Source organism: Chrysemys picta, chromosome 1 (genome assembly GCF_011386835.1).
Source record: "Chrysemys picta bellii isolate R12L10 chromosome 1, ASM1138683v2, whole genome shotgun sequence".
NCBI lineage: Eukaryota > Metazoa > Chordata > Testudines > Emydidae > Chrysemys > Chrysemys picta.
This window is the reverse complement of record NC_088791.1, coordinates 68093581-68120390: the sequence shown is the minus strand read 5'-3', so window position 1 is coordinate 68120390 and position 26810 is coordinate 68093581. Positions and strand designations below refer to the sequence as shown.

Genomic DNA, 26810 nt, shown 5'->3' with positions numbered 1-26810 from the left:
TGGTATCAAAAAGGTAACTCATTTAGTATTTTGAGTGGCTGATATAGAATTATGTACACTTATTTCAACACAGTAATATGGTTCTGCATTGCAGCTAGTTTACATGGCCTTTTAACAGAATATTCAAGTCTTGTGATCAGACTTTTCATTAATATTTTCCACAGTCATTTACAGAGGCCAAGCAATAGCATGCTATGTTTTCTTGCTAGTTAAGATGTACAAGCCATTTACACAATGTTTGAAAAGTTACCTAATTGGATGTGCCTGGCAGGTTTAAGCCCAAGCGTGCCAAGATTGGATTGTGGAAATATAGGTTCCTACTGTTTTACCATGAAGTACTTAAGCTAAATCCTATCATTTTTGGGCAGGGGGAAAAAAGGAATACACTGAGGATACTCAGTGTATTCTTGTTGTAGTACAAATTGATTTGCCATCACCTATACTGTACAATAGATATTTCCTACAGCTTTCAGTACATTTGCAATTGTTTAAGTGATACTGATTCTGCCCTTCAGAAAAAGGAAAGCCAAAGAATATTCTATTTTGTCAGACATCACTTTTACTGTTTTTCCAAACATGACAAATTGTGTAAAAAAAAAAGTCAGAGCACAACAATTTAAGTTTTAATTGCCACCATGTGTGTTCCTTCTACAGTTTAACACACTTTAATATTTCCAAAAAAATATCTGCCCAAAACCTTAAAGTAGGCTTCACCAAGCTTTACAAAAGCAGCAAAGCATGAATATAATTTAGTCCTTTCTAGTGTTCCTATAGTTACATTGCATCTTGTAAGTTTTTACATCTTACATTTATAGTCAATAAACCACTCAAAATCAAAAGTAATTCAGGAAAGTTAAATTTCATTTACTTGTTCACTCAAGCTTTGTAGGATGAACAACTAATGCTCATTAAAGTTTAAAAGGCTGTCTTGGAGGCAAGGGTACTAATACAACTTTTCACAAAAACATTGTTTAGTGGCTACCAGATGGACAAGGGCTAATTTATTTAAGATTAAGCTTCCTTGGAGACTAGGGAGAGGATGAAGCAATTGCAGACTTGAGATGGCAATGTGCTCCACTGTTCATCTGGGAGTCAAGTCCCTCTGGGTTAACTGGAGTTTCAGGAAGCACTCCTGCCCTGTCACTAGAGGTGCTCTGAAGCATATTGCTGCTTGCCAGGAAGAGACTTTTAAACAGCTCTGTGTAACCGAATACACCAAAAAAAACCTGTTAGGAGTCTGCAGGAACAGCGGGTGAAGAAACAAGCAATCTGACAAAGTACAAATGAAAAACTTGCATCTTTTCACCAATTGTTATTCACTTGACAATTGCTGACAAGGCTGATGTATTTCTGCACCTGCACTTGTAAAAGCAGATAAAATATTTAATATGTAATTTACAATGTATTTTACCAGCTTGGCATACAGAATGAATATATAGTATATCAAAGTAGTTGACAGTTATGGACTTGTGTAAGCCCAGCAAAAATAGTTCAGGTATCTGCTAATTAAAAAAAAAAAAAAATCAGTTTGCAGTTTAGAAGTGATATAGTTGAATCTACCACAAAATACAAACAGCTGCAAAAATGTATACCATTCCAACAATGTATATAAGTTATTAAATAATGATCTGATTTAAAAGAATATAAATGAAGCCTTTAAGTAGGTCTTTTCTACATGCATATTATTCCTCATTAAAGAAAAATATGTAAAAAGGCCATTGGTAATTGCTTTGTTAACCACTGTAGAAAATGCCAATTCTCTGGTCTCAGACTCCACTAGTTTAGCACTTGAGGTCTCTGCAGTGTTATAAGTGATTATTTTTCAATACTGTTAATTCTATTACTCCATTGGTAAAGAATGCATGACTTGAAATATGGCAGTCTTCATGTTGAGGGGCAATAATCCACAGTTTTATACAGTTATCCAGAAGAACAGCACCCTCCACTGCTCTGTGCTTGTGGCTCATCATCAATAATCTGTACACCCCGCCTTGCAGTTCCTGACTGGCTGGAACCATTGCCTCTTGCTCTTTCATCCACTTGAGCAGTTTCTATCATTCCTGGAAAATAAGAACTCAAATCAAGATGACATTCCATTACAATTTTAAATATTTCAAAGCTCTGAATTCTTCAAGCTATTTAATCTCAATGCACACCGAGCTGTTATCAATCTGATTACATTTAGCAATACAAGCAAACTGAAATTTTTCAACATACAAGTGGATTTTTTTTTTTGTATTTAAAGTGATCCAGCTGATACCACAGATCAACATTTTAAAACAGGTTGCTACATTTAAAATCCTAATCCATATTTAGGACCCAGAAATGCAGACCACCCAGCAGCTCTCATTGGACTTCAATAGGAGCATTTGGGTGCTCAGTAGTTAAGTCTATTTGGGCCTAAATAAATGACCTCTCAACCATATTAACTACTGCACTAGAGCCAGTATATAGGAACAAACAGTTACTGCTGAAAATTCTACAAATAAAGGAAAGCAACAGCAGACAGCTTAATGATTCTAGATTCGTTTCCTTCCTAATTTGGCTCCTTTAAAGGTTTAAGATGCAGGTGTTCACAAAGAATTCATAGATGCAGGGAGTAAGGTACCTATATTCCAATCCAGACCATTTGGAATGTGGTTTAAGATCTGTGCAATAAACTCCAAGTTGACTCTGGACAGCAAGTGAATAGTGAGAACTTCAAATCAGAGTTCTGAAGCCAAGTTTCTGGGGGATGGAGGATTAGAAGGTAGCAATAGTGGAAGGAGAAATAGTCATAGGGAAAATGGAAGAGGAAAGTGTGTTTATGTACTTTTTCCTGTTTTCAACCAGCCAGTGCTCAGACAGGGTGAAGGAGAGACCTTGGACAGAGTGCAGAGGTACAAGAATGAAATTTTCAACAAATAGTTTGAAACAGTACATTCCAAATATCCTGTACAAACCTTAAACTTTGTTTTCATTTTTACTTTGTACACTAGAACCCCTATTTTATTAACTAATTGAGGATTGAGTTCAGACAGTTGAACGTCTCAAAATTACAACAGGTACAGTGCACAAGGCAATGTATTAATCATTCAATAATATGCACATATCAAGTGTATGCAGTGTCCCTGATTTTTTAATCTTTGGCACCAAATCTTAGTCTTCTCAAGCCTGCAGCAACTTGAAGGTTGGCTCAAGGACTGAAGACTTTGAGCAATAGAAAGTTTGGCATCAAAAGATTAGTTCACATAACTGATCATTCACTAAATTAAACTACAATAGATTAGAATCTGTGCAACTCATCTACCAACCTATTATTTAAAAGGACTTTATTTTGATGAGGGCTTTTTCCATCAACTTGTACCAATGTAAGCTCACCACAGCAAATGCAATACCTACTTTTACAGAGATCAAGGAAGAGTTCTTCAATTCCTTTGTTTTGTTTGGCTGAAGTATGATAGTGTTTTGCTCCCACTGATTCTGCATACCTGTATATAGTGCAAATACAGAAAAAGCTTTTACTTATGAGACCACATGGAATGTTAAAGAAATCAAAAATCCTTTCAAGCCTTCATACTTTGAAGTGTATAATATACAAATCAAAATATGGAGGATATTTACCACATTAAAAACTTTGCTATTTAAATTTGATGCCACTCCTGTATATTGTGTGCAAACAAACAAAAAACACCCCCCAAACCCACCTTTCAGCAAACAATAGATAACAGAAGCTTGGAATGATGACAGGGGATGGATCACTTGATTACCTGTCCCGATCATTTCCCCTGGGGCACCTGGCATTGGCCACTGTTGGAAGACAGGATACTGGGCTAGATGGATCTTTGGTCTGACCTGGTATGGCCATGCTTATGTTCTTTTCAAGTACATAAAAAGGTTGTTACAAGGAGAGAGAAAAATTGTTCTCCTTAACCTCTGAGGATAGGACAAGAAGCAGTGGACTTAAGTTGCAGCAGGGTGGTTTAGGTTGGACATGAGAAAAATCTTCCTGTCAGGAAGGTAGTTAAGCATTGGAATAAATTGCCTAGGGAGGCTGTGGAATCTCCATCATTGGAGATTTTTAAGAGCAGATTATACAAACACCTGGTCAGGGATGGTCTAGAGAATACTTAGTCCTGCCATGTGTACAGGGGACTGGACTAGATGACCTCTCAAAGTCCCTTCCAATCCTACGATTCTATGAATAGTGTAGATTCAGAAGCATCACTGAAAGCAGTAAATGGAGCATCTACTATTTTAAAAAACACTTCAGAAGCTAAGTTTACTACAGAATATACAGCAATTTAAGAGTGTTTGGTATAATTTTGAAGCTTTGTAAATCCTTGAATACATGTGTGGAGTAGAATGTGGATGGAATGTTAGCTATAGCAGTAATTTTGGCTGATCATACAAAAGCTATGGTAATTAGCTACAATTATTCACTAAAAGCAGTACTGCTTCTTTAGTCGTGTGATGAAGGTACTAGTTATAGCAGAATTGATTTAACTAATTTAAAGTTATAATCAAAGTTTATTTAACAAGGGAAGAGGAAAAAACAAACTTACGTTTCTGCTTCTTGAACTGAAACATGCCTCTCTTTTTCCAAGTCTATTTTGTTACCTGTCAGAGAGAGAGAGAGAGAGAGAGAGAGAGAGAGAGAGAGACCAGTCTTTAGTCTGTTCTATACACACACCGCAAAGATCTGAAGAAAAAAAAAAGTCTAGAGACTATGGATCTTTCTTCCTATCACTTTCCAAAGACCACCTTCAAACATAATCTAACATCAAGGTGGTGTTCCTGAAAATGTTTTACATGTTAAGGGTTAGCAGTATTTAAAGGTTTTCCCCTTTCACCCAGATACTTAGGCTGGGATCCACAAAGGTATATTGGCACCCCTTACGTCCCAATTTTAGGCTCCACTGTTGACCACAAAACTCCTGCCAAACCCTGTAGGCACCAAATAAGTTTAAGTACCTAAGTTTTCAGGGTAAAACAAAGTTCTCTTAGTGCCTATTTTCCTGCCTTTGGTCATGCACACTGGCCTTCCTCTAGGTGTCCAGACATCTGTGTCCATGAACTGGGGAAGAGCATTTTACCTGCCCATCTCATATGCAGGGCCTGATCCAGGAGACATGCTCAGAAGCTGCCTGTTGGATCACAGTCCATTTGAAGTGTGACCACCAGAGGAGGGGGTGCCCACCTGATGACTTTTAGCCCAGTGGTTAGAGCACTCACCTGAGAGGTGAGACACCCAGCTTCAATTACCCTCACTGCTTAGTGACAATAAGATAGACAGGGAGGGGGTCTCCCACCTCTCAGGAGACTACTCTCACATGAGTGGCCCACAGCTCAGTCCCTGGAAGACAAGGATGGAGTCTGTTGAAGCTGTTCCACTGTGGATAAATAATGAAAGCAACTGGAGCAGGGGAACTAAACCCTGGGTCTCCCACCTCTCAGACAAGCATCCTAACCACCAGACTACAGATTCATTCCCATTCTCTCTGGCCAACTCACTTTAATTTATTCACAGTGGAATGCTCCAACAGGAGAGATGGTGGAACCCCACATCTGAAAATCCCATAGTTTAGTGGTTAGAGCACTCAGAAGTGGGAGATCCCTGTTCAAATCCTCTCCCCCTCTGGTGGAGGGAGGGGATTTAACCTGGGTCTCCCACACCCTAGGCAAGTTCTCTAACCACCAGGCAAAAAGTTATAAGATGGACAGCACCACCACCTCCAGACATTTTAAGTGGGGTAAGACAGGCACCTAACTCATTCCCACAAGAAACACTTGAGGTACTTAAGCCACATGACTCCAAGAGACAGGTTCAGGTTTACAGATCATTAAGTACTTCCCAATGTTCCCAACTTAAGCTGCTATCTCCAAGAAAGGGGCAATGATCAGAACAACCTCCTCTCTTCAGGATCTCCCATTGGCTCGCTTAAGTGTCTCCTCACCTAGTGAGCTAGCTTTTGTGGATTGCTTTCTAAGGTACCCATCTCCTCATTGTATAGGGAGCCTAGGCACCTAACTCAGGCTTATGAATTGCAGTGTCATTCCTGTAATTTTTTAGGTGCCTAAATGTTATGCACCAATGCTCAGTGTGTGACACCCAAGTCCATTTAATACATACTGAGGATGCTAAAGTTAATTTATCTTTCCACACCAAATCTTGCATATAATTAAGAGTTTAGATATCAATATATAGTATCTGAGTTCACTGCAAGACTAAGTAATCACGACAATGTTTAAATTGCATATTTACAAGTTAAACAAACAAGTCTCTCATTCACTCAAAACAGACTGCTTTAAAAATAAAATAGCCTTACCAACTATACATAAACAGATTTCGTTTCCCAACATTTTTCTTAATTCCTTGACCCAGTTTTTTACCTGCATACAAATATCAGAGTTAGATGTAGTCTCATTTTAAGAAGCATGTATCACCACTTTACGGTCATGGATCCAACTATACAGCTTTAAGACTAAGATACCTATGCAAGTGTCTTTATAGACTAAAAAAGGACAAAGTCAGAGAGGGCGATCGGGAATCCAGAGAGGTTATGCACCTCTGAGTTGTACTAAAAGTAATCCAGCATCTGTTATCCCAATCCCAAAGAGCAAGTTATGAATCACATGTGTGATGTAAATGGCACAGGAGGTTGCCTTTTAGGTCAAATCTGAATTCTGTATCGACTGCTACATAGGTTAGTGTGTATGGTGTTCTACTAGAAGAACTGGGGTCTTCTGAGTGTTTTATAATCCAATTTAGACATAATGGATGACTGTTTTGGGAGGAACAGAATCAGAAAAGAATATTACTTTTGCAGATATAGTTGGAGATGGGCCAACAGAAAATACTTTCTCCACACAAACATGTATAAGCTTATGAATTTCTATTTTATTATGGTTAAGGAAGGAAGTTAACTGCAAGAAAGTCAAATAAAAATTAGACCCCAGGATACAAAAGTGAAAACATACAAAACACCCCAAAATTTTTACATGCTAATAGAACAAAACCCCCACACATTTCTCTTTAGACAAGAGTGCTCTTTAGACAGAGTGCATGATGGAGAAAAACTTGATTAAAATGAAAATCCTTCAGAATCTTACCAAGTAATAGTCTAATAAGTAGATCATTTAGATTTATGGACTGAACTCTGGAATATATCAGCAGCTCTATATAGACATACAAGCTCCAAAACCTTACCTCCACTTACTGTTACAATACATTAGTAATCAAGGGGCACATTGTTCTTGGAAATGTTTTCTTTAGTATAGTAACTTGGAAATTATGGTAAAGTAGTATCAAAACAATATTTCTGGAAGTAGTGCATTTCACAAGCAGGGCATGTTATGTTTCAAATAATTGAAATCTATGCAATAGGCATGTATAGTACCTAATGTTATTGTTCCATCACTACCACATTAAGCACTGTTCTTGAAAATATATAGTAGAGTAGTTCTGATCCAATTACTTCAGAATATAAGCAGTTAAGATTAATGCTGTTATGGCACGATCATTAAAGTTTAACTGTTTTACCAGGAGCAAAAAGAAAAAAGTTCCAACTTCATCAAAACGGAACAGTTTAAGGAAGTATTTTCTATTATTAGATTGAAAGATCTAAATTGTTCTAATTGATCAGTTATAAAAATTGACTGTATTGCAGTTTTTGTAACTAAGTTTATAAGGCGGTAATTATCTGAATTAGGAAGTACATTTAGTTACTGATTACATGGAAACTTCCAAGTTGCACACTCATACTGTAGGGAAGCTTTGAACCTGTTTACTTGTGAGGAGATGGATGAATCTGTCACAGTACCTTTTGAAAAGAGTCTTCATCTGTTATGTCATATACTAAAATAGCTCCATTAGAATCTCTGTAGTAAATTGGACCCAGTGCATGGAATCTTTCTTGACCTGCTGTATCCTGCATGTGGTAGACATTTGTGTTAGTGTTCATTAAGGCAAAACTGATGACAGCATTCAAGGAAATCCAGTTATTGAACAAGAGTGACACTAGAAATAAGAACAGGAGTACTTGTGGCACCTTAGAGACTAACATTTATTAGAGCATAAGCTTTCATGGGCTACTGCCCACTTCTTTGGATGCATATAGAGTGACACACGCGCACACGCACATGCGCACACGCACACACGCACACCATGAACAGGTGGGAGTTGTCTTACCAACTCAGGCCAATTAAGTAAGAGAAAAAACTTTTGAAGTGATAATCAAGTTAGCCCAGTACAGACAGTTTGATAAGAAGTGTGAGAATACTTACAAGGGGAGATAGATTCAATGTCTGAAATACTCACCAGCAACCACACATCAATGAACAAAAATACTGACCCAGGAACCTATCCTTGTAACAAAGCCCGATGCCAGCTCTGTCCACATCTATTCAAGTGACATCATGTCACCTGCACATCTACCAATGTGATATATGCCATCATGTGCCAGCAATGCCCCTCTGTCATGTACATTGGCCAAACCAGACAGTCTCTACGCAAAAGAATTAATGGACACAAATCTGACATCAGGAATCCTAATACTCAAAAACCAGTGGGAGAACACTTTAACCTGTCTGGCCAGTCAATGACAGACCTGCGGGTGGCTATTTTACAACAGAAAAACTTCAAAAACAGTCTCCGAGAGACTGCTGGGCTGGAATTGATATGCAAACTAGATATAATCAACTCAGCCATTCCCAGTCCTTATTCAATCCTATCTCCCCTTGTAAGTATTCTCACACTTCTTATCAAACTGTTTGTACTGGGCTATCTTGATTATCACTTCAAAAGTTTTTTTTCTCTTACCAACTCTGAGAGGCCAATTAAGTAAGACAACATAGGTAGGGGGGTGTGTGTGTGTGTGTGTTCAATATATGTTCCACTCTATATGCATCCGAAGAAGTGGGCTGTAGCCCACGAAAGCTTATGCTCTAATAAATTTGTTAGTCTCTAAGGTGCCACAAGTACTCATGTTCTTTTTGCGGATACAGACTAACATGGCTGCTACTTTGAAACTAGAAATAAGTAAAACTTAATTCTTGGCAAGAATTCAACCAGAATCTCAAATGTGTATTCATTTTATTTGCACTTAGTATTTTAAGAACAAGACTTGAATTCCATTTTAAAAGTGAAAAGTTGAAGTTTATAAAAGCAGAGTGAATAGAAATGTAAGAGGCAGATAAGCAAACATACCCATATTGCAAGGTTTACTCTTTTTCCTCCAATATTTAGCTTCTTTGTTAGAAAAGATGCCTAGAACAGAAATTAAAATATGTATGAAATAGTTATTTTTTTACATTTATGACTAATCCAGAGAGTTATATTTGGATTACTTTTGTACTCTTATGGGTTTTAAAAAAGAAAGAAAAAAAATCCTGAAGCAAAATCTGTTCAGACCACCATTAATAAAACCAAGGTAACCATCAGAAGATGTATGGAGGTGATACAGACCAAAACATATAATATTGTCCAAGGCTGGGGATTTAGCCTAGCTCTAAGAAACCACACTTCCAGCTTGCCTTTCAGAGTATCTCCAAGCAAGTCTAGAATTAACATCTCACTATTGCCTCACCATTTGAGCAGCATCTAAGTAGTAACTGCCATTTATTCAGTCTGGAGTGAAGACTGGTAAGAATAAATTCAGGAAATGTTTTGCATTATGATGTTACAAATGATCTGGCATCCCAAGCCAAAGATTTTAATTATAAAATCTAGTTGTTTAAGGAGAGCAAGTAGTTAGGTCTTAACCCATAAACAATGGACAAATTTAAGATTTGAACATTAAACAAGTTAATCAAAACCACACTAATCAGCCCTAAGTAGTGTGACTACAGGTCTGTCTCATCTTACACGGGGGTTCCGTTCCACAGTTAGCGTGTAAAGCGAAAACCGCATATAGCCAAAACCCCATTGAGTTCAATGGCGGGTGAAATTGCCCGCACTACAGGTATAGTATTAAAACGGTTTCTCTTTTTTTTGGCCAACCGTGTAAAGTTGAAATCACGCATGTTAAATGTGCATAAGATGCGACAGACCTGTATTAGCTAGCTATTATCCTTTGGCACCCATGTTCACTTCTAATCCTCCATGAGAACATCCCTGCCTTCAGAGTAGTCTGCTCTCCTTGGTCTGAATCCTAAGGGTGTTTTAGTTATACCATAAGCCAAGTGATTTTTTTAATTAATACCACCCCCCCCCCCATTTGGGGCATACCAGGGCAACAGAGCCTGAGACTGATGTAGCCCAATTTAAAGAGCTCAAGGCATGACAAATTTGGTGGCAACAGTGGCCTTAGCTACCATAGTGACTGAAATCTTACTTTGAGGGGATCTTTTTGAGCAGTGGTTCTCAAACTTCTGTTCTGGTGACCCCTTTCACATCGCATGCCTGAGTGCGGCCCCCTGTCTTACATAAGACTGGCCATACTGGGTCAGACTAAGGGTCCATCCAGCCCAGCATCCTGTCTGCCAGCAGTGGCCAATGCCAGGTGCCTCAGAGGGAGTGAACCTAACAGGCAAGGATCAAGTGATCTCTTTCCTGCCATCCATCTCCACTGTCTGACAAACAGAGGCTAGGGACACCCATTCCTTACCTATCCTGGCTAATAGCCATTAATGGATTTAACCTCCATGAATTTACCCAGTTCTCTTTTAAACCCTGTTATAGTCCTAGCCTTCACAGCCTCCTCAGGTAAGGAGTTCTACAGATTGACTGTGCACTTAAATTAAAAACACGTATTATGTTTAACACCATTATAAATACTGGAGGCAAAGCAGGGTTTGGGGTGGAGGCTGACAGCTTGCAACCCCCCACATAACCTCACGACCCCCTGAAGGGTCCTGACCCCCAGTTTGAGAACCCCTGTTTTTGAGGGTTGGCAAAAAAGAAAAATTTTATTAAGATGTTTTTTAAAAAGTGAATGGTACGGAGTTTAAGCATGGAAGTTTCTGGTTACCAGGGAATAATACAGATTATTGAGGGGTGCAAAGTTTGGTTTAAGATCAGGTGGCATAAGGAATATGTTGCAACTTTCCCCACATGAAAGACTGGTCCTTCTCTTTGAAATAAGATGTTTGTGGGCAAGAAAACAGGAAAAACTCCCTTCATAGAAAAAGCTATAGAATCCAGATTCAGACTACAGCAACCAATTGACATGGTTAAATACTACCACTCCAGACTGCAGCCAAGTAAGATAATAATCTGGACACCATACATATTGTGAATCTACCAGTTCACTTTAGATACTACGAGGTAGTAAAGCTACCCCCAACATTTAGATTTCAAACCACATCCACATTCTTCAGATTTTTTTTTTTTTGAATTTGAAGTAATTTATTAGTCTTGGTTCTAATTCTCTCAGACTGGTAGAAATGGCATTTTAAGTTGGCATTAAAGCTAGGGACAAAAACTAAGCTAAAAGTAAAGCCTGAAACAGTAAAACAAAACCAAAAACCAGACAAGCAGAAGTGTTGACAGTCACAGGAGCAAATATTTCATGTAGTTTACTTGTGACTATAGCCCAAAAATTGCAACAGGTATATTTTCTTTCATGATTAAATGTAAAGTCTTAGCTGCTGAATAAGAAGTGATTAGAAGATTTTCCCCCAGTCTGAAGCTAAGTGAAAGCAGGCTTCAAGTTATATTTTTATGATATATTAGACAATATGCTAAAGTTACAATGCAATGCACAACTGCTTTACCCATGTAGTTTAAGGAGGTAGGCAGCAGAGGTAACTCCCCTGGTTCGTAGGCTTCATTATTGGGTTAACAGGGTTTAAGTAAATTTCTCAAGCAATGTCCCCTGGCACTTAGAATTTCTACCATTTATGACTATAAATATGCTAGTATTCAGTGTAAGGGTATGTTCTTAGAATGGATATACCAGTGCATTTTAGTCTTGGATTCTTAAGAAAAAAAGCTCAACTTTAACCTGTTAGGTTTCCAATTACAAGAAGTCTTCACTTCTGTTTCATTCAACAGAAAGAGCTGCAGTTCTGAGAATTAGGCAATGTAACTTGGAAGATAATAGATCCTTATTCATTTCAGTCCTTTTGTAGCTTTACTGAATATAAAGCTTAGTGGTCTGAGGCTAGTTTAAATCTGAAAGTCATGAGTTTTAATTTCCAGTCATTCCTTTCAACTTTTTTTTTTAATTTGTGGCAATTCTTTGGATGTGGTTTTCAAAACATGAGACAAGCAGAAGTTATCGCCAAATAATCTCAAGCATCTCTGAAATAAACTGCAACTACTATTGATATATTGAATCTTGTGATGTCTTATGACTTTTCAGTCCTTTATAGCATTACAAGCCTTTGATCTCCAGTGAATGCTTCAACCGACTATTTACATTAAGTTCAGTTATGCTTAACTCATTAATCTCCTACAATTGTTATGGAAGAAATGGTCTTCCATCGATGGGCACATTGAAGTGTTAAATAGATCACTCCCTTAAAGAAGGGAAAGCCTCATCCCTGCTCCAGCCCCTTTATGCTGGATAAGAGCCTAAGCAGCTTAAAAAAAGGCTCTAAAAGCCCCAGATCCAGTTAGGAGAGGATTCCCTCAAGCCCTGATGTAGGGGGAATGCCAGGAGCATGCTGGGTGCAGCGTCACTGTGTGCAGCACTGGAAATTCCAGATGGTGCTGCAACCTATATGGCAATCTAGGGAGGCAGTCATAACTTAGACAAGCCCCCACCCCCCAAGTCTGCTCCAGCCCCCAGAGCAACCCAGAATTAGGAAGGTGCAAAGTTTACTTAAAGCTGCATTAGCCCCTCTTCATCTGGGCTCTGTGTGCCACGCCTCTTGTATTTACTGTAGTTAGATTTGAGAAATAATTCCTAAGGGGGGTGGGGAACCAACTTTATTTCAGACAATTGTTTATCACTTCAGCTCCAGAAGGCAGACTAGCAACTTCCACCATTTCAATGATTTGCAATGCTTATCACTTTAGCAATAGACATGCATTATTAAACTGTTTAACAGCCAACATGTCAGCCATATTTGATTTCATGACTGAATAATTAGTATATACCCATGTACTAAGTTTCACCTAGAATGGGCATTTTGCCTAACAGAGTTCTCCCTGTAGTTTCCAATGAAAAAAATTTCCTTTCACAGTTAAAAAAAGTCTTGCTAAGTTCTGCTAGTACAGAAAGATTACATTGCAGTGAGTAAATGTGTGTATAAAGTAGCATTGAAGGACTACAGGACTCTGAGATGGGATGAGCTGGATACATGTAATGTAGTAGATCAAAGGTCTGAGGATTTTAACTACAGGAAGAATATTGCAATATGCTGGGTTTAGTGATTAGTTCATATTGATGAATTTATAAAGGCTGAACTAGGTTTATTCCTTGGCTGGGAAGCACTAGGTAAGGAAAAGATTTAAGAAGCCTGTCTCCACCCATAAAGAGTAAGCACATCTTCCAATGCTAGGGAGGGAGCCAGTTCTGCTAACAGGGCTAGCTGGCCCCATTGAAGGCATTTCTGGACAGGGCTAATGACTCACTACCCTCTGGCATGCTAGAATGGCTCCAACTTTAAGAGTTTAACAAGACCCACATTGCACTGGGCTTCTCCCCTCTTATCCCATGGCAAAAGGTAACTTTTAAAGAAAGCAACAGTGCTTCCTGGCCCATCCCCTCTCCTTTATATGGCTCATCATCATATGGCCCCTGATTCAACAAATCAACTTCAAAGGGAACTACCTGTATGCTTAGGTACCTTGCTGACTGGAGCCATAATGCAGAACTGAGTCCTTACTGTATTAAATTAGACTATAAATAGGATTCTCCCCCCCCCCCCCCGCCCCAACAAACACTAAAATCTGCCTAAGCACAATTTAAACCATACCATTTCATTGCTTGATCATGTTTCAAGATAAATGAGAATACATTCTTAATTTAAAGTCACTGCCAGTTTCACTGTCAAGTCATAACTGGCTGAGCTTATGAGGCCTTGTGCTCAACATGAGAGCACATCTATCTAATGTGGTAACTGATCTTATGCACCATTCAAAATTCATAAGGTTTCAAAGAATGTTCTAGGCATCAGTGGCCAGAACTCTATTTGAAGGGGGACAGGGAGGGTCAGAAAACCAAGAGTGGGGGGGAGGGGAGGGGAAAAAGGGGACACATGGAGCCCTGCCATCTATTTCATGCAGTCACAGCTTCAATCACTTCACCAACTGTCTTTAAAAACAAACTAACTGTTTGACAACACCCATTAATACCCCTATCTCATCTTGCTTATCCTTCCAATAACATTTAACATTGTGACACTGAATAATGAAGGACTCATCTATACTTAAATTTTATATCAGCATACCTATGTCAGAGGTCTGAAAAAACCCCACACCCCAAACCAACATAACTATGCCAATAAAACATTGGATGCAGATGAAGCTATGCCAACATGAATGCTTCTATTGGCATAGATATATTGGGGAGGTATTGTTCCCATATTGGCAAAGGCTCTGCATGATAGATATAACCTTCCCTGCCAGACAAATAAGAATGATCAGACCAATGGTCCACCAAACCCAGTATCCTGTCTGACAGTGGCAGATGCTTCTGAGGGAGTGAACAGAACAGGGCAATTTACTGAGCAATTATAATCGGTTGTCTACTCCCAGCTTCTAGCAGTCAGAGGTTATGGATAGGGTGACCAGACGTCCCGACCAATCTTTGGTCTGGATGCATTGTCCCGATATCTGCCAGCAGCACTGTGGTTTGGGGGTTTTTTTCAGCGTGCTCTGCTGGCAGGCACCCTCCCGCATGTGTCCCAATATTTTCTTCCCCAGTTTAGGGACACCCAGACTGTGGGGTTGTCTCAGACCATCTTGGCTAATAGCCATTGATGTGCCTATCCTCCATGAATTTATCTAATTTTTTTTTTAGATCAGTTATACTTTTGACCTTCACAATGAGTTCCACAGGTTGACTGTGTTGGGTGAAGTGCTTCCTTATGTTTTAAGCCAGCTGCCTATTAATTCCATTGGGTGCCCCTTGGTTCATGTGTAATATTAATAGGTAAACACTTCCTTATTCACTTTCTCCACACCATTCAGGATTTGTTAGATCTCCATCATATCTTCTGTTCATCTTAGAAAAGAGGCAACAATTCCAGACTTTTTAAATCTCTCCCCATATGGAAGTTGTTCTATACTCCTAATCATTTGTGTTCTTCTCTGTATCTTTTCCAATTCTAAAACAGATTTTATTTAGAGGTGGATAAGACAGAAAATATCATGCCTGTACATAAATCCATGGTATGCCCACACCTTGATACTGTGCAGTTCTTTTTGACCCATCTAAATATATATGTCAAAAAGAACTGCACAGTATCAAGGTGTGGGCATACCATGGATTTATGTACAGGCATGATATTTTCTGTCTTATCCACCTCTTTCCTAATGGTTCCTAGGATTGTTAACTTTTTTGACTGCTACTGCACATTGAGTGGATGTTTTCAGAGAACTATCCACAATGACTCCAAGACTTCTTGAGTGGTAACAGCTAATTTAGACCATCATTTTGTATGTATAGCTGGTACTGTTTTCCAATGTGCATTAATTTTCATTTATCAACACTGAATTTTGTCAGCCATTTTGTTGCCCACCCTGTTTTGTGAGATCCCTTTGTAACGGTCTGCTTTGGACTGATCTTGAGTAATTTTGTATCATCTGCCAATTTTGCTACCTTGCTGTTTACCCCCTTTTCCAGATAAATTATGAATATGTTCAACAGTACTGGTCCTAGTACAAATCCTTGGGGGACCCTTCTATTTACCTCTCCCCACCGTAAAAAAACCTGACCATTTATTCCTATCTATTAATCAGTTACTGATCCATGGGAGAACCTTCCCTCTTATTCCATGACTCCTTACTTTGCTTTAAAGCTTTTGGTGAGGGACATTGTCAAAGGCTTTCTGAGTACACCATATCCACTGGAATCATTTGTCCACATGTTTGTTGACCCTCACTCAAAGAATTCTAATAGATTGGTGAGGCATGATTTTCCTTTATGAAATCCAGATAGACGAGCACAACATATGGAGGATGAGTCAATGTATCTGATAATTTTTTTTTTAAACTATAGTTGCAACCGATTTTGCCTAGTACAGTAACTCCTCACTTAAAGTTGTGCAAGTTAACATTGTTACATTGCTGATCAATTAGAGAACATGCTTGTTTAAAGTTGTGTAATGTTCCCTTCTAATGTCATTTGGCAGCCGCCTGCTTTGTCTACTGCTTGCAAGGAGCAGCCCGTTGCAGCTAGCTGGTGGGGGCTTGGAACCAGGGTGGACTGGCAACCCCACTATCAGCTCCCTGCTCCCTGTGCGGCAGCTGCCCAGTAGGCTAGCAATTGCAGCTGTCCCTCCCTCCACTGCCATGTGCTGCTCCTGCCCTCTGCCTTGGAGCTGCTCCCCGAGAGACTCCTGCTTGCTGGGAAGGAGGGGCAGCGAAGGAAGAGGGGGGCTAATGTCAGGGTGTCCATCCCCCCCGCTCACCACATCTTCCATAGAGTGGGGGGGGGGGGGGACGACACACCAGGCTCAGAACAGAGGGAGCTTGCAGAACCTGTGGTCTCAGCAAGCTGATCTAATTAACAAGGTAGTGTTAATGAACATATCTCCCTCCATTCCTGCTGCCTTATAGCAGGAGAGAGTTAACCCTTGAGGGCTCAGCCAGTTGCTAGTTCATTTAGCAGCAAGGGAAGTATCCCACCCTCCGACACCTCCACATAAACCAAGCTTCACAATCATAGTCACTGTGTACCAGTATTTTTTTTTTTTTTTATTCTCACACACACCTTTTGTCTGGTGAGAAAAATTTCCCTTGAACCTAACCCTCTCATTAACATTAATTCTTATGGGGAAACTGGATTCGCTTAACATCATTTTGCTTAAAGTCGCATTTTTCAGGAACATAATGTCAGTACAGTAACTCCTCACTTAACATTGTAGTTAACTAACATGAAGCCTATCTGGTACAGAGGCTGATTTAAGCAATAAGTTATATACCATAGTTAGTAAGTATTTCTGCAATATCATATTTGAGTTCCTTCAAAACTCTTGGGTGAATACCATCTGGTCCTGGGGATTTACTATTGTTTATCAATTTGTTAATAGAAGAGATTTTGGAACAAGTAGTTCCAAAGATTTGTCACCTAAAAATAATGGCTTGTGTGGGAATCTCCCTCACATCCTCTGCAGTGAAGACCGATGCAAAGAATTCATTTAGCTTCTCCACAACAACCTTGACTTTGAGTACACCTTGATTGTCCAGCAAATTAAATACATCAGAAGCTGGAAGCCTGCCAAGCTACCTTTTGCTAGTTGGTCTTCAAATTCTTTTTTGCCTAATATATTTTTTTTTATTAAGCCACACACTTGACTTGCCAGAGTTTGTTCCTTTCTATTTTCCTCAGTAGAATGGTACTTTCAGTTTTTAAAGGATGCCTTTGTCTCTAGCTGCATCTTCTACTCTGCAGTTTAGCCACAGTGGTGTTTTTTGATCCCCTTACTTTTTTTTTTTTAATTTTGGTGTATATATATAAATTTGAGTGTCTATTACTGTTTTTTGTTTTGTTTTAATTATTTCCATGCAGCTTGCAGGCATTTCCTTCTTGTGACTGTTCCTTTTAACTAGCCTCCTCATTTTTGTGTAGTTCCCTTTTTGAACTTAAATTCTACTGTGATAGGCTTCTCTGATATGCTCCCTTCCCCCCAGGACATTAAGTTTAAATTACATTATGGTCACTATTACTGAGTGATTCAGCTATAATAATCTCTTCAACCAAATCCCATGCAGCATTTAGGAGTAAATCAAGAATTGTCTCCCCCCTTGTGGGTTTCAGACCTAGCTGCTCCAACAAGCAGTCATTAATGGGGTCAAGAAATTCTCTCTGCATCCTGTCCTCAGGAGACATGTCCCCAACTATATATGTTGGGACTAAAATCCTCAATTACTGGGTTTTCTGTAGCTTCTGTAGTCTCCCTGAGACTTTCACAATCACCATCTGGGTCAGTAGATTATTCCTTCTACTACATGCTTATTATTCAAGCATGGAATTTATAATCCTAGAAATAAGATAGTAAAAAGAATTTCTATGAATCAAGCTATATTTGACTACACTTTTTCACATTTACGCCATTCTCCACCCACCAGTGCAACCTACTCAGTCATTCCTATAATAGTGGGGGAAGCAGGACTGGGCACATGTAGGCATGCGGTATAAGGATGGGAGCACAAGAGAAGTTGGGGAATGCTAGTCTGGGGAGGAAGGCATGGGAAACGGGCACAGAGCCCCTGCCATGTGAGAGAACAGAAAATACTGGAATGGGAGGAGAGAGAATGGAGGCACAGAATCTCTGGCAGGGGGAGAATGGAGGGTGTTGCAGAGCATCCCTGAATTAGAGGATGCAAGGGTGGCATACAAGGAGTTTGTGGGGTAAAAATGGAGGGACATAAGGAGCCCCTGGTATATGCAACAAGTTTAGTCTCCAGAAGCCAGGAAGTGTGCGACCCCTTCGTTTAATCTATATGCTGACCATATATGGTAGTAAAATACACTTTAAAATAGGATACAGGAAAGCAACTACAATAAGAGAAGTAGTTTTGAAATGTGAACTGTTCACACAGTAAGTTTCAACACCAACTGACCCTGCAGCTTCATATTTTTAGACGAGAGAAGAACCAGGGTCACTGCAGAGAGAGGATATGTAATAGGACTGACTGAAGATAGAGTTACATTTCTGGACATGACCCCTCAGCACAGGATGCAGAGATACAATTTCTAGACAACATTAATGACTGCTTCTTGGAGCAGCTAGTCCTGAAACCCACAAGGTGGGGGTGGGGAGTTAGGGGACAGGAAGACAATTCTTAATTTAGTCCTAAGTGGCACACAGCATCTGTTTAAGAGATGACGATATCAAAAACTATAAGTGAGTCAGCTAAGTTTAGTGATGTTACAGCCCTATAAAAATTTCATTTTTGTATATCCAAGGACTAAGGATAGAGTGCCATCCCTTTTCATGTGAGAAGGAAGTGCATTCTCCCCACATAAGTCCCTACTCCGAAAGCGTGTTTACAGGAGAAAAAAGTTTTTTAAAAGTAATAAATCCAGAGGAAAAATTCATTCATTCTTTTGGTTTTATTTTTAAAATTGAATTGTGGTGGACCTGTAGCTTCCCTCACTCTGTTTCCCCAATATCCACAGAGTATTGATTCAATTCACTTTAGCCTCAAGAAGCGCCTGAATTTAGATTTCCAACTACAAATTACACTAACATGCTTGGCTGAGACTGAGATACATCAGATGACAAGACTATTAATAGTCTGTCAGAACTTAGTTATCCACTAAAGGCTGTGATATCAATGTAAAACCAGAGGCCCAGAGCTTGTTTACACTTGCAGTGCTACAATGGGGCAGCTGTAGTGCTTGGGGAGACTCTACCAATGCTGCTGAGAGTGCTTCTCCCATTGGCATAGGTAATCCACTTCCTCAAGTGGAAGTAGCTATGTGGACAAGAGAAGTCCCCACATTAACATAATGTAACACTGTCCACACCAGGGATTAGGTTGGTTTAACTACATTTCTTTGGGGGGGTGGGGGGGAGGGAAGGGGTAGCAGATTTTCCAGGACACAGTCTGGATTGGGCTAGTTCTAAAACAGTGTCATACACTTTGTCCTTATTACATCTTAAGTGGTGCTATCATTGTTCTGCTACAACTGCATCCATCTGTAGTCAGCAAGTACAGGAATATTTAATGAAGAGTTTAAACTCTTCATTAACACCTCTCTAGAGCTGAAAGACTTGGGAAGAAAGGTTCATTAAAGAATCAACCCCAAGCCATGCACCTTCAATTAAGGTGAGCAAGCTCACACCTCAGAAAGTCCTCCAGGAAAAACAGAAACAGAAGATCATACTCTACATTAATATTTTCATGGTTATAAAAGGTTTTAAAAATATTTCAAGCCCTTATGATCAGGAAAGAAAACCTAAATACTTTGATAACTAAAGGATTTATTTTCTGGTCTCCACTACTGTAATATCATACACACCTCTAAAAGTGTAAATTTTCTTCACAGACCTGGTTGAGAAAGAAATTTAAATTTTTCTTGAACCAGATAATGCACAACTTGCTTACAGCTCCACTCTATGTTGTCATCCCTAGATAGTTTGTTCTCACTCCAGAGTAGTATATCTGGAACTGTGGTTCACTGATCAGTGGGACACAAGACAAATTAAAAAGCTGTTCCAGACTCTTAGGGTATGTCTACACAGCAACTAGACACCCGCTGCTAGCATGTGTCAACCAACTCAGGTTTGCAGGGCTGTTTCATTGCTGTGTAGACTTCCAGGCTTGGGCTCCAGCACAGGCTCTAAGACCCTGGGAGGTGGGAGGGTACCAGAACTCAGGCTCCAGCCAGAGTCTAGATGTCTACACAAGAATGAAACAGCCCTGCAGCCCAAGCCCTGGGAGCCCGAGTTGGCGGGCATGGGCCAGCCACAGGTGTCTAGTTGCTATGTAGACACACCCAAAGAGACTGAGAATCACTGGCCCTGAGAGTTTATACATGATACATAAGCTTGTACATGCACTTCAATACATGTCAAATAAACTTCATGAATTTCAGGATTTTGGTGTTGCAAATCTGGGGCCAATCATTTAGACAGGATTTAGTCTCAAACATTTTAGCTGCCATGAACAATTACATGGAGTGGCTCTTTCAATAATTAGAAGGTTACCCAAAACTGGCTTAATCCTCATATTGCAGAAAGGCTAAATTAGAAAGTTTGGAGAATTTAGCACATTTCAGCAGTAATATTTACTAGAGGTTGAACTCAAAATTCTTGATGTTTATGCTAAGTTTTGCAAAAACCTAAAGACAAAAATCTGAAGGCACTCACAATTTCTTTGAAGATATTGGCCTTCCTTAATACTTAGCAGCTTAACTTTCACCACTTAGAACATTAACCACAGCAATTAAAGCTGGAATTTACACATAACACGTAGTCATCAGGTCACTCATGTTGCCTAGTTAGTGAACAGGAATTAACACTTTCAGATCATGTTTCCCCATACCAGGCTTGCAAAGGCCCACATGCAGAAAGCTGAGAGCCTGAACAGGTCAGAGAAGAAAGATGAAGTATTTCAACCCAAACCCAGGCCATTTGGGGTGTAAACGGAACTACAGAACCCCCTCAAACCAGGAAGTAGCCAACAAGGAACAAGCCTGGCCACTTAAAACCAACAATCGAGTAGGCAGGAAGAGAGAGAAAGTAATTAATACACGTATGCCATTCTTCACCCAAGGAAGAGGTGATGGTAACAGGCTGGACCTCACAACAGCAGCAACGACAGTATCAGGAAGTGATAGGGCCATCTGAACAGGACTCAGCCCGGAGAAGAGACCAGAGAGGCAGATGTGGACTGACACCAAAGGGGCGTCATACATATAAAAAGTACGCTGGGAACAGACGGCTCAACAGCCAGACTGGCCTCCATCTATATACACAGACACACACACACATCTCGGCCCCCCAGCGCTCTCCCCCCGCCCGGCGCCAGGGCCCGTCCCGCGCGCACCTGCAGGGTGGTGATGTGCTTGTCGTTGAACTTGTTCTCGCAGTAGCGCAGCACCAGGGAGGTTTTCCCCACGCAGCCCTCCCCGAGCAGCACCACCTTGAAGGAGAAGCTCCGGCCGCCTCCCCCCGCGCCGGAACCCGCCGCCGCCATCCGCAGCGAACCCGCCCGCTCGCCGGGCCGCGGCCTCACATCAGCGGCCGCAGGGCGCAGCAGGACACCGACCCCGGCCGGGAGCCGCCGCGAGGAGAGCCCGGGGATGCGGGCACCGAAGGGGGCAGCCGCGAAGAGAGCCCGGGACGGAACCAGGAGAACCAGGGCACTTGTCACGGCCGCTGGCCCCGCTCCCTCTAATGGCGTCTTCTTCCTCCTACGTCACGCTCCGCTCGGTCACGCGACACGTTGGCAGCCAACGGGAGGGGCAGACGCTGCGGGTGCCGAGGCCACGCCCAGAGCCCCAGGAGGGGGAGGAGTAGGGGCGGGGCCTAACGAGCTTCCCAAGGGGCGGAGCCATGAGGAGGAGAGGCGGAGTCTGACCCTCCGTGTCCGCCCCCGGGGGTGATAGTCAGCGCCGGCCTGGGCCCAGGCTGGTGTCGGTAGACGCAGGCAGCAGCTGGGCAGGGGCGGGATGGCTCCTTCCTCTGTAACAGGGAGATCAGGCTGTGGAGGGTTGGCCGGAGGGGTCGGGGTGACAGCAGGGACAGCCCCAGGGCAAGGCACAGCCTGGTATCCGGCAGGGAGCCTCAGCTGGCCTGGCAGGCCGGGTGCCCCGCCACTGTAGTGTTACAGCCTGGCACTGGGAGGTGTCGTGTCCTATGGCGTTGGCCAACTAATAACTCTCTGATCATTAATATTTTTGAGTGGTGTAGGGCCGTGATGGGCACTGGGGATTAGAAATCCACGCTAGACTTGTGGCTAAACTGTGTGCAAAGCAGGTGTTTCCTCACTTCACATCTAAGCACAACACAGTCCCATCAGGCCAGCAAAGGCTGGACAAACCTCACACTGACAAGAGGGGGAAGAGACAGCGAGGAGTCTATGCCCCAGCAGGAGAGAGACGCTTGGTCTGGGTTTTATTTTTCAGAAGGATCCATTTCAAAGCTTTACTGGTCTATGAAGACAGGAGGCTGAACCTCAAATGATAAGCAGTTAAATCAATTGATTGCGTACAATATTGCCGTATTACAAAATTGTATAGAGTGAGGTCTTTTCTGAAAGCTAGTGACAAAGCGGTGATTAAACTCATTGTGAAATGTATGTATTAACACTATGTAAGGAATTATGAATACTCATTGATATTAGATTGTACAGTATGCCCAGACAGGAGGGAATGTCATGGCTACCTACCTGTCACCTATGTAAATTAAGCATGGTGGAATCAGAAACAATGGAAGTCCCATTTACATTGAAATCATACAGGGGATGGAAAGCACACAGGAAGGGACAAATAGAATGAGATCATTTTACCTCTTGAAACAAATTCATTGAACTTCGGAAGATTTAAGAAAGGACAGAAACCATTGTTGGCATCCATTGCTAGATAGACACACGAGGCCAAAGTTCTTGCAAGCTGAGAAAGGTGGGGCCTTCAATCAAAGGAAACGTGGGGTGGGTGGGTGGATTTGAAGTCTCTGGAGCTGAATATAGGTAAGAAACCTGCCTAGGCAAAGATTTTCTCCTAAGAAGATAAAAGAAGCCAGCGCCTTTTACTTTTGTGGAAGGTCCTGACTGAAGGAAAGTCACCATGGCAGGAGTAAAGAATGACTGGTGAGAGAAACCATCTTAAGCAAAACTTGTAGCTGGTTAAGTCTTGGCCATTAGAAGCATATTTTGTTATGCCTTACTTGTAATTCTATCTTCAATCCTTTTACTTGAACTCACTTAATCCATGCTCTTTTTTAATACAATTATTTATATTTACTATACACCAACTCAGTGCTGTGTTTAAGGGAAAAGATGTATGTATCCCTGTTGAGTTGATAAGTTGTAATGTGTTTTTGTCTCTACAGGAACAATGAACCTTATTATTTCTCTGAGCAGTGCTGGACTCTCCATGGCACACAGTTTTGGGAAAATTTGGGACTGGGAATGGTTGGGGGTCACCTTGCTGTTGTAACCAAAGTTGGTAGAGACCAGGGAATCTGACTTGCTGGCAGGCTGCTGGGGTCAGAGTTGCTGGATCAGGGCTGCAGTTATACAGGGGCACTCAGAGTGTGACCTGCCTTCTTGTTGCTGACTGTGACTGTCCCAGGCAAGGAGTTACAGTAGCAAAGCATTTGAGGCACCCAGGGTTACAGGGCCAGCAGTGACATAACCGCTTACTGGTCTGAATTGCCCCCAAGAGTGGGGCATTATTTTTCTTTCTTCGAACTGATCACTGAGAGTAGTTATACTACTGTAGTTCTAAGTAGTTAGTATAGATCAGTGATTCTCAAACCTTTGTACTGGTGACCTCTTTCACATAAGGAAGCCCCCTTATAAATTAAAAACACTTTTTTATATATTTAACACCATTATAAATGCTGGTGGCAAAGTGGGGTTGGGGTGGAGGCTGACAGCTCGCGACCCCTCACATAATAACCTCACGACCTCCTGAGGGGTCCCAACCCCCAGTTTGAGAACCCCTGGTATAGATAATTTTTTAATCAAGGGATGATTTTACAAGACAATCATTTAGTTCCTGAGTGTGTAAGTACTCTATCAAAGAAAGAGGAATAATATTAAGGAACTCTGTAAAAGAAACTTGCTACCATTTTCTCTTGCCCTCACTCATCCCCATTGAAACCCTCCCCATTCATAGGGCCTGATCTTGCAAATACTTAAGCATGTGCATAATTTTACCTACCTGAGCAATCCCATTAAATTTAAGTGCATAAGTGCTTGTTGAATCAGGGCCATGTTTATTATTTTTGTATGAATTCCTTAGACACTGAGCCCCTGATCCTACAATGAGTGTATGTGAGTCCTTTATTGTACGTTAATTTGGAACAAGAATATCCTGCTGCTGTTCCCTTCTGTGGCTGAGAGGCTGGGGCAGGCAGGCTGGACAATCTAACCATGTATTTTCCAAACAAGCCTACTACAGGATCAGCTTCGTAATTATAGTCCCTAATCCTTTTTCTCATCTTGGGCTTTCAGAATCACCACGTTTTCTGTTGCAGAGTGCTGGCACCAAATAGGTTTATTTAGAATACTGCGCTCCTTGTAACTAACTGCCATTGAGACAGCATGTTGTGGTAACATAATCTTGACAGACAGGATCAAAGGGGAGTCACAAGTAACATTTTTGCAGCATAAGTTCTGGAACTATAAACATCTTGCACAGTAAACGTAGACAACTGGGCACAAGCACCAGAGTCTTTAATATCTACTCCTGGAGGCATTCTGCGCCAAAAAAAAAAATTATGTGCCAAAAAAATTAGAAATGATGCACACAATATTTTAAAATTCTGCAAATTTTATTTGTCAAATAAATGTGGAGACTCAAGCATGGCATTTGGCCTCCACTGCACAGAGGTGGGAGATCACTGTGTGTATACAACCCTGTACAGTACTATGTATTGTATAACAGAGAGACAGAAGAACGAAAGAATAAAAAATGAAAACAGTACAGTACGGTACAGTACTGTAAACCTGAACAGTCACCAGTCATCCTGGATATTCTTGCTAGTCTTGTCTCTTGAGCTTCTCAAACATTTCTTGGTACGGTCTCAAATCATCTGTAATACTACGTGTGATTTTGAGGCTTCGTTCCATAGAAGGATCGTATTCAGAAATTAAATCATTCAAGTGTTTCGCTGCTTGGAACTTCAGAAAATTTATGAAGATTCCAAGTTGTTGGCTCTTCCTGTTCGTCATCATCTTTGTCTTCTGTAGATGATTTTATCAGTTCCTCTAACTCTTCGTTAGTCAACGTTTCTCTATGGCCCTCAATTAATTCCTCAATTTCTTCCTCGAGGATGTCGATGAAGCCATCACCACCCATTTGCCTGGCCACCTGAACAATGAGTTTCACTTCTTTGTCAATGGTTGGGAAACCCTTAAAAATCATTCACACATTCTTCCCATAGGTTTCGCCAACATGCATTGACTGTTTCAGGCTTGATTGCATCCCTTGCCTGTTTAATATAAGTGATGCAATCAACAATGTTGAAGGACTTCCAACACTCCATCACATTAACATTGGGATCAGCATCCATAGCAGTAAGGATCCGTGAGAATGTAAGCCTTGTGTACGTGGCCTTGAAACAGCTAATGACACCTTGGTCGAGAGGTTGGAGGATGGAGGTGGTATTGGGGGGGGAGAAAGACGACTTCAACGTCGTTATGTGCAAACCGGAGTGCCGCTGAGTGGCCAGGAGCATTGTCTACGATCAGCAACACTTTAAAGTCAAGTCCTTTCTCTTCAAGGTACTGCTTGACCTCCAGAATGAAACACTTGTGGAACCAATCCAGAAATAATGCTGCCGTCACCCAAGCCTTTTTATTTGATTGCCAGAACACAGGCAGGAGATTTTTGTTCTTGCCTTTTAGGGCACGGAGATTTGCAGTCCTGTAGAGCAAGCCCGGCTTTATTAAATGCCCAGCTGCATTACCACAAAGCAACACAGTCACACGGTCTTTAGCTGCTTTGAAGCCAGGGGCTTGTTTTTCTGATTTCGAAACGTAAGTGCGGGTGGGCATTTTTTTCCAGAAGAGCCCAGTCTCATCAGCATTAAAAACTTGTTCTGGAAGATAGCCCCTTTCCTCTATGATTTTCTTTAATTGTTCGTGGTAGGCTTTTGCTGCCTCCTCATTGGCAGAGGCAGCTTCACCAGTAGTCTGCACGTTTTTGAGGTTGAAGCAGTTCCTAAAACTGTTAAGCCAACCTTGGCTGGCTTTGAATTCCTTCTTATCAGAAGGTTGTCCCTCTTCGGCGGAAGGTTTGAACAGCGCATAGATGCTAAGAGCCTTTTCTCGCAACATGTTGCCATTGATAGGCACACGTTTACAGTTCATGTCTTCCAGCCATAAGTTTAATGCCTTTTCAGTCTTCACTGAAGTCTTATCACGCACTTGGCTCATCACCTTAGCAGTTACTGGAGCACTTGATGCCACGGCTTGACGAATTTCTCTCTCTTGAATCTTGATAGCACGGATGCTAGATTCATTGTGGCCGTATTTATGTGCCACATTGGCGATGGACATACCGTCTCTCAATAAGTCCAACACAGCCAGTTTT

General features: G+C 41.2%; 1 protein-coding gene across 2 annotated transcripts; it reads right to left on the bottom strand.

The window, feature by feature from the left end:
- Positions 1-21973, bottom strand: RAB21 (RAB21, member RAS oncogene family). 2 transcript variants are annotated; one of them, XM_005280073.4, is made up of 7 exons: positions 21593-21973; positions 9188-9247; positions 7803-7910; positions 6309-6372; positions 4545-4599; positions 3382-3470; positions 1-2060 (listed from the first exon to the last, which is right to left on the bottom strand). In XM_005280073.4, the coding sequence occupies exons 1-7, from the start codon at positions 21740-21742 to the stop codon at positions 1921-1923; spliced, it is 666 nt and encodes a 221-aa protein (XP_005280130.1). In that variant the 5' UTR covers positions 21743-21973; the 3' UTR covers positions 1-1920. The 2 variants fall into 2 exon arrangements, with proteins under 2 accessions (XP_005280130.1, XP_042716057.1); XM_042860123.2 differs by lacking the exon at positions 7803-7910 and having other exon boundaries at positions 21593-21879.
- Between the last annotated feature and the right edge of the window lie 4837 nt (positions 21974-26810).